At 55.0% G+C, this 13023-nt stretch overlaps 2 protein-coding genes across 2 annotated transcripts in view; one reads left to right on the top strand and one right to left on the bottom strand.

The window, feature by feature from the left end:
* CIPC (CLOCK interacting pacemaker) overlaps positions 1 to 165 on the bottom strand; it is a 72193-nt gene extending 72028 nt beyond the window's left edge. The window contains exon 1 of the mRNA XM_032620098.1: positions 147 to 165. The gene's annotated coding sequence lies outside the window, so the exon portion shown is untranslated. The remainder of the gene's footprint in view (positions 1 to 146) is intronic.
* IRF2BPL (interferon regulatory factor 2 binding protein like) lies at positions 128 to 3311 on the top strand. Its single transcript, XM_032620062.1, has one exon. It carries the CDS (start codon positions 161 to 163, stop codon positions 2492 to 2494), a length of 2334 nt encoding a protein of 777 aa, XP_032475953.1. The 5' UTR covers positions 128 to 160; the 3' UTR covers positions 2495 to 3311.
* Positions 3312 to 13023: the final 9712 nt, after the last annotated feature.

Genomic DNA, 13023 nt, shown 5'->3' with positions numbered 1-13023 from the left:
GGTGGAGACTCGCGCTTCCTCCAGCCCCTGGGGCAGAACTTTCTCGCCCCCCCTCCTTCCCCCGCAGCCGTACTCCCTCCCCAGCCGGCCAGCCCTCCGGGAGGAGAAAGCGCCGCGGAGACAGCCGGGGCGGGGGCCTACCTTACCGAGGGCCGGCATCATGTCGGCGGCGCAGGTGTCCTCGTCCCGGAGACAATCTTGCTACCTGTGCGACCTGCCCCGCATGCCCTGGGCCATGATCTGGGACTTCTCGGAACCCGTATGCCGCGGTTGCGTCAACTACGAGGGCGCGGATCGCATCGAGTTTGTGATCGAGACCGCGCGTCAGCTGAAGCGGGCGCACGGCTGCTTCCAGGACGGCCGCTCCCCCGGGCCGCCGCCGCCCGTCGGGGTCAAGACGGTGGCCCTGTCGGCTAAGGAGGCGGCGGCGGCGGCGGCGGCGGCAGCGGCCGCCGCACAGCAGCAGCAACAGCAGCAACAACAGCTCAACCACGTCGATGGTTCCAGCAAGCCTGCGGTGCTGGCGGCCCCGTCCGGCCTGGAGCGCTATGGTCTGAGCGCAGCCGCTGCTGCTGCCGCCGCCGCCGCCGCCGCGGTGGAACAGCGCAGCCGCTTCGAATATCCTCCACCACCGGTGAGCCTGGGAAGCAGCAGCCACTCCGCGCGGCTGCCCAACGGTCTGGGGGGCCCCAACGGCTTCCCCAAGCCCACACCGGAGGAGGGACCCCCGGAGCTGAACCGCCAGAGCCCCAACTCGTCTTCAGCGGCGGCGTCGGTGGCGTCTCGGCGCGGGACGCATGGTGGACTAGTGACAGGGCTGCCCAACCCGGGGGGTGGCGGAGGCCCCCAGCTTACCGTGCCCCCTAACCTGTTGCCGCAGACGCTGCTTAACGGCCCGGCCAGCGCCCCCGTGCTGCCCCCACCGCCGCCTCATGGTCTGGGCAGCCGTGGGCCCCCGACGCCCGCGCCCCCCGGGGCCCCCGGGGGCCCAGCTTGTCTCGGGGGCGGCCCAGGCGTATCGGCCGCGTCGTCCTCCTCGTCATCTTCGACCTCGTCGTCGGTGGCCGAGGTGGGCGGGGGTGCTGGTGGCAAAAGGCCCGGCTCCGTGTCGAGCACTGACCAGGAGCGCGAGCTGAAGGAGAAGCAGCGTAACGCCGAAGCCCTGGCTGAGCTAAGTGAGAGCCTACGCAACCGCGCGGAGGAGTGGGCCAACAAGCCCAAGATGGTCCGCGACACGCTGCTCACGCTGGCCGGCTGTACGCCTTACGAGGTGCGTTTTAAGAAGGACCACTCGCTGCTGGGCCGCGTCTTCGCCTTCGACGCCGTCTCCAAGCCTGGTATGGACTACGAGTTGAAGCTGTTTATAGAGTACCCCACGGGCTCGGGCAACGTGTATTCTAGCGCATCTGGTGTGGCCAAGCAGATGTACCAGGACTGTATGAAGGACTTCGGTCGGGGTCTCTCTTCCGGCTTCAAGTATCTGGAGTATGAGAAGAAACACGGCTCCGGGGACTGGCGTCTACTTGGAGACCTGCTGCCCGAGGCCGTGCGCTTCTTCAAGGAGGGCGTGCCCGGCGCCGACATGCTGCCCCAGCCCTACCTGGACGCCAGCTGCCCCATGCTGCCCACGGCTCTGGTGAGTCTAAGCCGCGCCCCTAGCGCGCCCCCGGGGACCGGGGCCCTGCCGCCCGCCGCCCCCTCGGGCCGGGGCGCAGCTGCCAGCCTGCGCAAGAGAAAGGCGTCCCCCGAGCCCCCGGACTCCGCCGAGGGCGCGCTGAAGCTGGGCGAGGAGCAGCAGAGGCAGCAGTGGATGGCGAACCAGAGCGAGGCACTAAAGCTTACCATGTCGGCCGGAGGCTTTGCAGCGCCGGGGCATGCGGCAGGGGGTCCGCCTCCGCCGCCCCCACCCCTGGGACCCCATTCCAACCGGACCACCCCGCCCGAGTCAGCCCCTCAGAACGGTCCGTCGCCCATGGCCGCCCTCATGTCGGTGGCAGACACACTGGGCACGGCGCACTCGCCTAAGGATGGCAGTTCTGTGCACTCCACCACTGCGTCTGCACGGCGCAACAGCAGCAGCCCGGTGTCGCCGGCCTCCGTACCCGGGCAGCGCCGCTTGGCATCACGGAACGGGGACCTGAATTTACAGGTGGCGCCCCCGCCGCCTAGCACCCACCCGGGCATGGACCAAGTGCACCCCCAAAACATTCCGGATTCCCCTATGGCCAACAGCGGGCCCCTTTGCTGTACCATTTGCCACGAACGTTTGGAGGACACGCATTTCGTTCAGTGCCCCTCTGTTCCCAGCCACAAATTCTGCTTCCCTTGCTCTAGAGAGAGTATCAAGGCCCAGGGGGCGACCGGCGAGGTGTACTGCCCCAGCGGAGAGAAATGCCCCCTGGTTGGGTCGAATGTACCTTGGGCCTTCATGCAGGGCGAAATCGCGACGATCTTAGCTGGGGATGTTAAAGTGAAAAAGGAGAGAGACCCTTGAACCACAAGACAGCCACTTCCTTAGCCCCAGACCAGCTCCTCTCCCGTCCAGAGGGCCCCTCCCCCACCCACATCGACCCTCTCTTCCCTCACTCCCAAGGTGTAGAATTGTGAATATAACAAACTGCAAAAAGTTAGTCTTATGTATAGACATTATTTTCGTCGTATGTTTCTATATTTTGAAACAAAGGTATGTAACTTCTTCATTTGAAGGATAAGCTGGTTTGTGTTAAGCAGTATAATATTGGTTTCGTCATCTGCATCATATTCCTTAGCATTTATTGGTGGCAGAGTGTTTGCCTAGGTACAGAATTAATAGCCTTTAGCAACGACTGCTGCTGGTGTGTATTTTTGTAATTGTTATGCACTCACTGAAAGAAAGAAAAACACAAAAGAAAATGACTTTTTTTTTGCCAAGGCCAGTGTTGCTGCCTAAAAAAAAAAAAAATCATGCTATAAAATGGTGAGAGCTTCATTTCTGAACAGCCCCAAGTGTTGAAGTCTTCACTTTATTTTGTTTTGTTTTTGTTTCCTTTGCAAAATGGTAAGGGGGGTGTTGGGGTGGGTGGGTGTTTTTTGTTGCAAGTTTGTGAGGGAAAACGTTTTGGTTTGTTTCTACTGACCTGAACGTGTTGGATCTTCACGTGTTGTTTTGTTTTTGCTTTATTGATGCACGGATGCTTTTGAACAGTAGAGCGAAATGCTAGACATGGAGAATCTGCTCTGTTTGTCCTTTATACATTTCTGTAGTTAACAGAACACTGTAATGTGCCTTGGAGCTTAGTAACTTGTAATAAATTCAATTGATATTAATTCTGCCCCGAGTCAGCAAGTGTGTTTTTCTAGGGCTAAGACCACACAGCTCCAACATGGGGGACACCCTCCCTACTTCCACCGTAGAACACAAATGCTGGTGCCTTTGAAAGCCCTCAGAGGTGGCATCTGTAGAAGGCCCTGTGCTGGCTGACTGCCCCTCCCCTTCAGTACCAGACTATTTACACTCACCTCTCTGGGGCAGGACAGTTGCTGACTAAGCGATTTCTGTTTACTCTTCAGCATCTCTGTTTTCCCCTGACGAGCACCCCAGCTGCAAATAGCATTGTCAGGAATGCTTTTTTGGTGCCTCTCCCTGTGGCCCTGAGTATATGCTGATACTCAGTGCAGCTGTGACTTAATGCATGTGGGGTGGGGGAAACAGGACAAAACCGGGGTGCTTTGCCTCCTAGATGTGGCAGAAATCACTGTTATTGCACATTTAAAGCAAACATGTCACAGAGCTGGGAGCCAGCAGTGGAGGTAGGAGGGGTGTGGGAAGTGGGAAACAAATCCATGTTCTCAGGACTGAGTTCCCAGCAGCTTCCAGTTCGTGCATCGGAGGAGCAGTTTCACCTCATTTGTGACGTTTTTTTCTTTCCCTTCCTTTTTGGATAATAATTTCAAAAGGCAGGACACTTAGCTGGTTGTGGAGAGTGGGGAAGAGAGAGTCCCAAACCGTGTTCCTGGGGAACAATCGCTTATGACACCAAATAGAACCCGTCCCCACTGGTGAAGAAATGCGATTATTCATCTAGTTGACTTTTTGGTGGCATTTGTGAGGTACAGAGGGATGGGGATGGGACTGGAATGTCCTTTAGGGCTCTGGAGCCCTCCCAGAGCTCTGAGGGAAGGCAAACAAACCTGGTTTGAACCTTGTACTTTCCTGGGAGGCAAATGGAAGGGGAGTAGGAAATGGGGAGGGAGGAAGCAAAACACAGCCCCAGATCCTATCAGAAATCCATTCCTGGCCACACCCCATTCCTGGTGGAGGCAAGCTGGGCCAGGACTGTCCGCACAAGGCCAGAGGAATAGGGAATAAAGGAGCAGGTGAGTTTGGGGAAAAACAAGTCACTGGTTAGCCCAGAACACCGAGGTGGAGGTTGGGTTGGTGTTCAGACTTGCTGTTAACAACATGCTTTCAGTTTCTGTTCCTGCTTTGCCACCACCATCACTGAAGTAGTGGAAACCATGACTCTGTGTTTGTGTGCGTGTGTGTGCGTGCGTGTGTGTGTATGTGTGTTTGGAGGTGTGAATAAATGGCAGTTGGCGTATCTGCTGCAGCCTCTTAATCCTGGTACCCGGGAGGTACCTGTCTCACTTCATCAAGAATCTCCCCACATATAAATAGATGTGCGTGTCAGCTTCCTGCAAATGTGTCCTTACATTTTCATCCGCTGCCAAGCGTTGTATTGGTGCTTATGAGTCATGAAACCTATTTTCATCCTCAGGGGTAATTAACTTGGGGGTGATAACGCATAGCAGACTGTAGGAAGAGTTAATTCTAAAACCTATTCTCGCCTGGCTACCAATCACACATTTCACTTAAAGGTCTGGGTTGGCTTTTCTCATCAGCTCATTAATAAAAACCAAGCATGTTTCGCCTGGAAGATCCTCTGAGGTGCTCCCAACCCCCACGCCCACTGCACACACCCATAAAATGGGTGAAGCTCAGCAGCCTGGGAATACAGGGATAGAGCGTCACGGGTGTAATTTAACCACCAGTGGATGAAGGCATGGTGGGTGCAGCCACAGCATTGAGCTGCGCACGTCGACTTGGATGTGTGGATGACCGGTCCAGGTGCGAACCCGGTGAGTACCGTCCGGTGGATCCAAGTGGGAGTTGGCCCTGTCACCTGCCTCTGCGTGCGCATCCGCTCCTGCCGGCCTTCCACTGCCTCTTCATTGCTCTTGTATTACTTTCGGGAACTTTTAGGATTATGGGATCCTTGATTTAGTGCACATGGGTAGGAATGGGGCCTGTCATGAAGAGCTGAGAACTGTAGTTTGCTCCCTCTTGTTGCTGGGTGCATTATTAGCAGGAGAGGCAGAGCTGTAATAATGAAGCATCCAGCACAGGCGGCCAGTTAGGTTTCACTAAGGAAACCTGCCTTGATGAGACCTGGGGGAAAGGAAGGAGGGAGGGGGTAAGAGGGAGAGCACGGGTTGAGTGGAAGTGAATTATAATGGTGCAGTTAATTAAAGTTTACCAGTACCAGGAGCCGTCGTTAAATGGCAGCTCCCCCTTCTTTTTTTTTGGAGCTGTGTGACCTTTCTCTTTGCGCTGACCCATTCCGCTGCTAGCTTGGTTGCCTTAACCAGTCTTGCTTTGATCCCTCAGCTAGATTTCCCCTACCCTGACACTTTCCACATTGCACACCCAGGAAGCAATTTCCTCTCCAGTACAGGAAGATTCTTGTGGGTTTCAGAGATTCAGATGGAGATCTCTGATGAGCTAGTCTTCTTTCATCTGCAGTTCACCCTGGATCTCCCCACCTCTATTTCCTCCTTCGCATTCTCTTCCCACTCCGAGCCAAAGTGGACAACATTTAAAAATCCATATTGCTTTTATTTATAGGCATCGTTTGTGCAGCTAACCTAAGCCGGATGTTTCTTTGAGTGGGCACAGGGGTGGGGCAAAGAGGACTTAATTCAACAGTCAACATTTTTTGACCTTGATCTCTGAAGGTTGCAAAATGGGAGATCCACCAGTGAGGACAGCTCACCATGTCAAGTCCAGCATTCACATCTGAACCCGCCCTGCTCACATGGGCGCGAACACATATGTTTTTAAATGTGCTTTGACGGTTCATTTTCACATTCACCCAGCCCAGGCTATTGATGTAACGAGGACTGAAATTCACTTTTGTTTTCTCTTACACTTTGTCAAATCCAGGAAATTGGGACAGGGAATGACCCTTAAGGGCATCTGGTGAAATGCTTTTTAAACCTTTCTGGGGTCCTCTGACCTTAGAAAAATTTGGTGAAAATGATGGATACTTCCTCAGAAAGTACAGGTGCCCCCCACACACATGGACTTGCATACATTTTCTTTCCTTTTTAATTTTATGTACTTATATTGAATAGGTAATATATTCCTTTGGTTCAAAATTCAAAAGATGCAAAGGGGAATACCGTACAACCGTAAGGTTTCCTTTCTACAAGTGGCCCCTCGGCCACCTAGTTCCCTTCAGGGATGCAACCAGCGTTACCCAATTTTTAAAGGGGTTCATGCATATCTAAAATCCATCCATGGAACTTGAGGTTAGAACCTAGGTCTAGTTCATCCACCTTGTAAAAATGAGGGCCCCATGGCACAGAGAGATGAAGGAACTTGCCTAAAGTCACACAGTGGCAGAGCCCAGGCTAGATTCCTGTTAAGAACAGCTCTAATGCACATTTAAAAAAATCAAGGACATTGAACTTACCTAGAGTTTTATATGAGAGCAGGTGCTGACGAAGTGGGCAAAAGGAGAGTGGGTACCTGGTGGGGTGGGGCTCAGTGTTTTTAGTAGCTCTTGGAGGACAGCGAACAAGCATTTGTCCCTTGGTCTCTTTTGCAGCCATACCTTTGGGGGAAGGGGATGTGGAGAGCAGTGTCTAGGTTTCTGACTGTAAATACCAGGGGGTCCTTAATTAGTGGAGTCCTTTCTTAACCTTTGAGCTGTGGGCCCTCACACCCCTCCCCCTTTGATGATTGGAAACTTCTGAAGGTTTAAAGACCGTCAGATAAGTAACCATTTGGACACAGAGGTCAGAGTTAGGGAGACCAGGACTCCTGCCACCTTCCCTTGAACTTGGGGCTTCTCTCTTCTCTCCCTGTCACCCACCTCTGCCTGGCCATCTAGGAGACAAGTGGTATGCCTGGTGCTGGGTAGATGCACACTTCAGGCCAGCCTATGAGGAAGGTGTGATGACCCTTGTTTTACAGACGTGCCAACTGAGCTCAGAGAGGTCAAATGCCCAAAGCCATCGTTGGTATTCCATTCAAGCCCAGGGCAGCCTAGAGCCAGGACTCCTATATTGCTCTGCGCAGGGGGCCTCTAATTTCTGACCCACAGGGTCCAGGAAACCCAGGCTCAGAGCTTGAGCCTGTCCCTCAGCCCTCTCCCCATCTCCCAGAGCCTCCATGTGAGCCTGGCCAGTGCCAGTGAGTGAGGCTGTCCCCGGGGGGGGGGGGGGGGGGGGGGGGGCGGGGGGGGTGGGGGCGGGAGGGCGCTGTTGGGAAGCCCCTGGAAGAGGGCATTTTCTAGGCTTGGTGTGCTTGGGACACACCATGGTGTCGTCCAAGCCATATTTCCAATCAGGGATTCTGGAGCAAGACTGTTCTGGAGTCTCCCTCAAGCTGCCTCCTACCCCTAAACTTAAGTAAAGAATGATCCACGAAAGCTTACCTCCTTGTGGGTACCACATTGTGGACCCATGATTGGTGGGTCCGCACTTCAGGCTAGACCCAAGAGCAGTGTCCCAACCTCCCAATGGGTCTCTCGTGGGCTCCAGTCTCCACGCATTCCAGGCCAGGGCTCTGTAGCAGGCAATTCTTTTACACATCTGAACATGTCATCTCCTTGCTTAGAAACCTCCCTTGGCTCTCTGTTGCCTACAGGATAAAGTCCAAATTCCTTAGCATGGCAAGCAAAGCCTTCCACTATTTCTCCATCCCAGGGGTAGAGTATCTTAATTTTTAAAAAGGTATTACATATACATGGCAAAAAAGAAAATCAAACAGCATGAAAAGATACTCGGTGAAAAGTCAGTCAGTCTCCTTCCTTCCAGGTCTTCAGTTCCCCTCCGCTGAGGGAAGCACTGCTGGTAGTTATTTTGTGTATATTTTCAGCAGCATTAGATGCACAAAGAAGCTTAGATTTATAATATATATCTCCTGGGGGTGGATCTTACAATAAGCCAGACAGGAAGGAAGGTCCAGGGCAAGGAACTAGACTTGGTCAGAGCCCCAGTCTGGGTCTGGGGTGTCCTCTACCTCCACAGCCAGGGATTAGCTATTACTTTTCTTTGGCTCCTGGACAAGGTGTGTGTGTGTGCCCTTGGCCCGCGCCGGTGCACTTATACCTACCTACATCCCTGTGGTGCTAGCGTTGGGCTTCCTAAGCCAGCCCCATTGTGGCTGGGGGGTGTTCTCTGGAAGGGATGGGGAGGGGTGGGGCAGTGGCCATGGACACCAGGTATTCCCTGCAGTGTCCAGCGCTTTCTCCCTTTCCCATCCCCCACAGCAGCTTGGTGAAGCTGGCAGAACTGCTTCCTCAGGTCTCTTAGGTGACAGACCGGGAAACTGTGGCTAAAAGAAAAGAGCGAGGGAGAAATGTTATTGAATGTAACCTCTGGACCCTCTGGGCTAGGCATGGTCATATACTGTTTTTCCTTTATTATGGCAAGGTTTGGAGGCTGCTTGTTGCCATTATTCTCCTTTGACAGGAAAATACCCATAGTAGGTACTGTCATTACTCCCATTTTACAGACAAGGCAACCAAGTCACAGAGCAGTGAGTAACTTCCCCCCTGCTTGGCCTCACTCCCTCTCTCACAGGGGAAGATCGTTCACACGCTCCCCAGGCCCACGCCCCAAACACCTCACTCTCCACCAGGGCAAACCCTTCCAGGGAGGCCTGGTTTTTGTTGCAAGGAGGAGCCAGCATGTGAAATCCAGAGCCATGGGCAGTGGTTCAGAAACCACAGCTCCAGGAGGTCCAGCTGCCTCTGAGAACAGGTTTGGGTTGCTGAGGGTGCCGGGGGCAACGCTGGCAGCCAGTACCCGGGGACAGGCAGCTCTGGAATGCTGGGCCATGTGAACGCGGAGGAATTAACTCTGAGCCCCTGGGTCTCCGCCCAGACAGTCACGTGACCACCTCCTACAAATCCCCACCCCCACCCCCATTTGCCTGGAGCTGTAGGCAACTGATTCTTGACTCGGGAAGTTGCCAACTGGCCCACTCCGGTGGGCAAGGGGACCCAGGGACTTGGAGAGGGAGCCTTCTGGAATTAGGATCATTTTAGGGGAGGGGGAGAGAACGGTGGCTGAGCTTCCCAGGGAGCAGGGGGGCCAGAGGAGGAGCTGCTGTGAGGTCCTCCATCTCACCTGGGGTTAAAATACTGACCAATCCATCTGCCCAGAGGTGGCTTCTCAGGTTCCAGGCTGCTTCCTGCCCCAGAAGGGCCTTCATGTCTCCTGGGTGACTGAGTACCACAACTGGGGCAGGGGGAGGTAGGATGCCTTAACCCACTCCTACCGTCCTCAACCCACCCTTCCCCAACAGGGGCAGAAGGGGTCAGCAGGTGGCGGGGGCACGGGCCAGGGTGGGGAGGGCCTCTGAGAGCCTGTGCCTCCTTTTCTTAATCCCGCATGGGCCAGGTCAAGCCCTTTTCCCTGGGAACCAGCTGAGTCAGAGCCTGCGGCCTCCTTATCCCTTCATCTCCTGTCGCACCTGCCAGTGGTTTCTTCCCAGGACTCTCTCTCCTCCCCACGGAGGCGAAGTGACTGCAGCAGGGTTCCTGTTCCCTCGGGACAGCAGAGGTTGCCAGAGGGGCCTGGAGCCCAGGCCACGGGAGGGCACACAGCCAGGCTGCCGCTTCCGCTCTACCGTCTTGCTCCCCTCGCCTTCGTCCTCCTCCCGCCCCCTGCTTCTCCTTCTACACTTATCAAAGGTCCATGCTTCACTGAAGACTTGGGTTTACCCCACAACCATTGATCCGTTGGCATTTGGGTTCCACTCCTGGCTCTGCTGTTAACTTTGGGCAAGTTGCTTGATGTCTCAGGGCCTCAGTGCCCTCCCTGTCGATGGGAACACCCCTCACCAGGTTGTTGGAAGAATTAAAACAGATAGTTCGTGTCAGTGTCAGCACAACCCAGTCTGGTCGGCTCCCAGTGCACGTTGGTTACTGTTCCTACCCTTGTTCGTGCTTGGCTCAGGCCCCGCCCATCACTGACACCCGCCCCCCAACACACACACATACACACGCTCAGTGCTGGGAGGGGGAGGGGATGGCTAGGTGCTGTGACCACGGGGCCCCAGGAGCACAGATCTGGATCACTGGGGAAGACCCCTTCCAGAAAGTGGGGCTTGTGAAGGAAGGAGAGAGAGGGGAGAAAGGGGCTAGGGGGCAGGAGAGTAAGTTTCTGCCAGAGAAGGACGAAGACTTAGCTCGGTTGGTCTGGAATGTGGGGAGAGGTGAGGCAGGGCCAGCGAGCAAGACCTCGTGAGCGAAGCTGAGGGTCTTGGCATTAATCACGCAGGGCCACTGAAGGATGTGTGAGCAGAGGGACACCGTCCGATGTGCCATTTGGAAATGTCTTTCTGGCAGCAGTGCGAGGACTAGATGATCCGGCAGGAGAAGCAAGTGTGGGAAACCAGCTAGGAGGCAGCTGCAGTGATCCAGGCAAGAGGTGATGAAGCCAGTTCAGGAGGGCCTGTGATGGCTGGCGGGGAGAGGGTGGGGGCATCCGAGAGCTGTAAGGAGGAGAGCTGGCAGGTGCCTGAGGGTGGGGCAGAGGAAGGAAGGAGGCAGGCCCACCCTCAGCTCAGGTGCCCAGGGAATGCAGCACGGGGCGCAGGGGTAGGGGAAGACGTCTGGTCAGTTTGGGACGCTGGCCTGAGGTGCCATGGGCCAGCTCAAGGTGGACCTGCAGGCCCGGGCTGTGCAGACAGGTCTGGGCAGGAACTGAGAGGTGCTGTCTGCCTTGTGGGTGGGTGGTAGTCAGAGGTGTGAGTTTAGGTGAGGTCCCTGAGGGAAAGTGGGCAGAAAATGAGAAGAGGATGGAATGCTGGGAGCATTCACCTTCCAGGGCTGGAGAGGAGGAGCCCGGGAGGAGAAGGGCAGCAACAGAGAAGGGAGGACAATCACAGCAAGTGGCATCCTGCCTGCCAAAGCAGATGCCGCCGGATGGGGTCGTCAGGCGCTGGGCTGAGACGGAGGAAGATAAGGCCCAAAAGGTGTCCGTTGAATTTAGCAGCAGGGAGGTGCCTGGAGACCCTGGCCAGAGAGGTGTGTAGAGAGTGGAGGGGACAGAGGCTAGGACGCAGTGTACTAAGGGGACAGCAAAAGGCCCAGTTTGTCCCAGGGTCTTGGCTCCGAAGGGAAGGAGTGAACCTGGCAGCGAGGGGGCGGGGAGGGGGGGCGGGAGTCTCTCTGATCCAAGTTGAGGGAGACATAAGCATGTTTATAGGGAAAGAACTAGAAGGAGAGGTTGAATATACCGGGAGGGGCATCGGTATGAATGAACGACAGGCTCCAGGAGGGGAGGAGACAGCAGAAGAGGCAGCATAGGGCACTGGAAAGTCGGATTAATAATAGCTGTCATTTAAGTGCCTGCTGTGTGCGGGGCACCGTTCTCAGCGCTTTGCATTTGCTACCCCACCTGGTCCACACAACAGCCTAGGCAGTAGGTGCTCTTATTATCCTCATTTTACAGATGAACGGCCCTGACACAGAAACGGTAAGTAGCTAGCCCAACGCTGCACAGCTAACATGGGGTGCTGCCCGTGTGCCAGGACTTGAGTCCAGGCAGGGTGCCCCCAAGGGTGTGTAGTCGTCAAGACCAGACCTAAGAGCAGACGTCCTGGGTTTAAATCCCAGTGCCTCCACTCATTTGCTTTGTCCTCCTGTCCCTTAGTTTCCCTGCCAAAAAAAGGGCATGAGAATTGTACCCATTTCTTAGTGCTACTGGGTGGATCAAATGTGTAAATGCCTATAAAACTCTTGGAGCAGGGCTTGGCGAACAGAAAGCACAGGTGGAGGGACTTGCCGGGGACAGATGTGGGTGCTTCTCACGCTGGAGGGAGGAAGCGAGCACAGGCTGATGGAGGGACCTGTGGAGTCCTTGGCCCTTTTGTACAGTGTTTATCTGTGGGCCCTCTCCTAGGTCAGACGGCACCTTGCTGGCAGGTGTAAGAGCAGCTTGTGCAGGTGTAAGAGCAGCTTGTGCTGGAGTTGAAGCAGCCCTTGGGACCAGATCCCAGTCTCTTCACTCCACTGCATCGCCATGGGACCTTCTGCACGTTCCTCTCAGAGCCTTCGTCTCTTCCCAGGCCAAAGGGGCAGTGATGCCCACCTGCTGGGCTGTGGGGAGGATGAAATGAGATCATGTGCGTGAGTGGGCATGCCCATAGCAATGCCAGGCACCTGGGTGACACTTGTTATACAGAAGCTACCTCCGCCACTTCTACAGACATTGATGGAGCAGGGGCCAGGTACTGTTCCAGAATGAAATTATTAATATTATCCCTGGAGCCTCAGCAGAGTACCTAGATGGTTACTAACTGTTGGGCAGATGAGGAAAGAGGGCATCTCCAGCAAGGATTAAGGACGGAGTGAAGGAGGAGGTGCTAGGATGAATTAGTCAGAAAAGGAAAGTGGAGAGTTTGCTCGTAACCTGCACTGTTAGATATCCATGGGCCCACAGGCTGCACCCCACCTAAGACAGCATGCTATGGGCTGAGTTTGGCAGATCCCAAGTTACATGCAGATGTGACTTGGAAGATGAGAGTGTGGTATCCTGAGCACCTGAGGACTGGTGGCAGGGCATCCAGGCTGGTGGGAAATTTTGTTATTTATTTATTTATTATTTTTGGCTGCATTGGGTCTTCGTTGCTGCGTGCAGACTTTCTCTAGTTGCAAAGAACAGGGGCTACTCTTCCTTGAGGTGCGTGGGCTTCTCATTGCAGTGGCTTCTCTTGTTGTGGAGCACGGGCTCTAGGCTTATGGG

Source organism: Phocoena sinus, chromosome 2, assembly GCF_008692025.1.
Source record: "Phocoena sinus isolate mPhoSin1 chromosome 2, mPhoSin1.pri, whole genome shotgun sequence".
Taxonomy (NCBI): domain Eukaryota; kingdom Metazoa; phylum Chordata; class Mammalia; order Artiodactyla; family Phocoenidae; genus Phocoena; species Phocoena sinus.
This window is presented reverse-complemented; position numbering and strand designations above follow the sequence as displayed.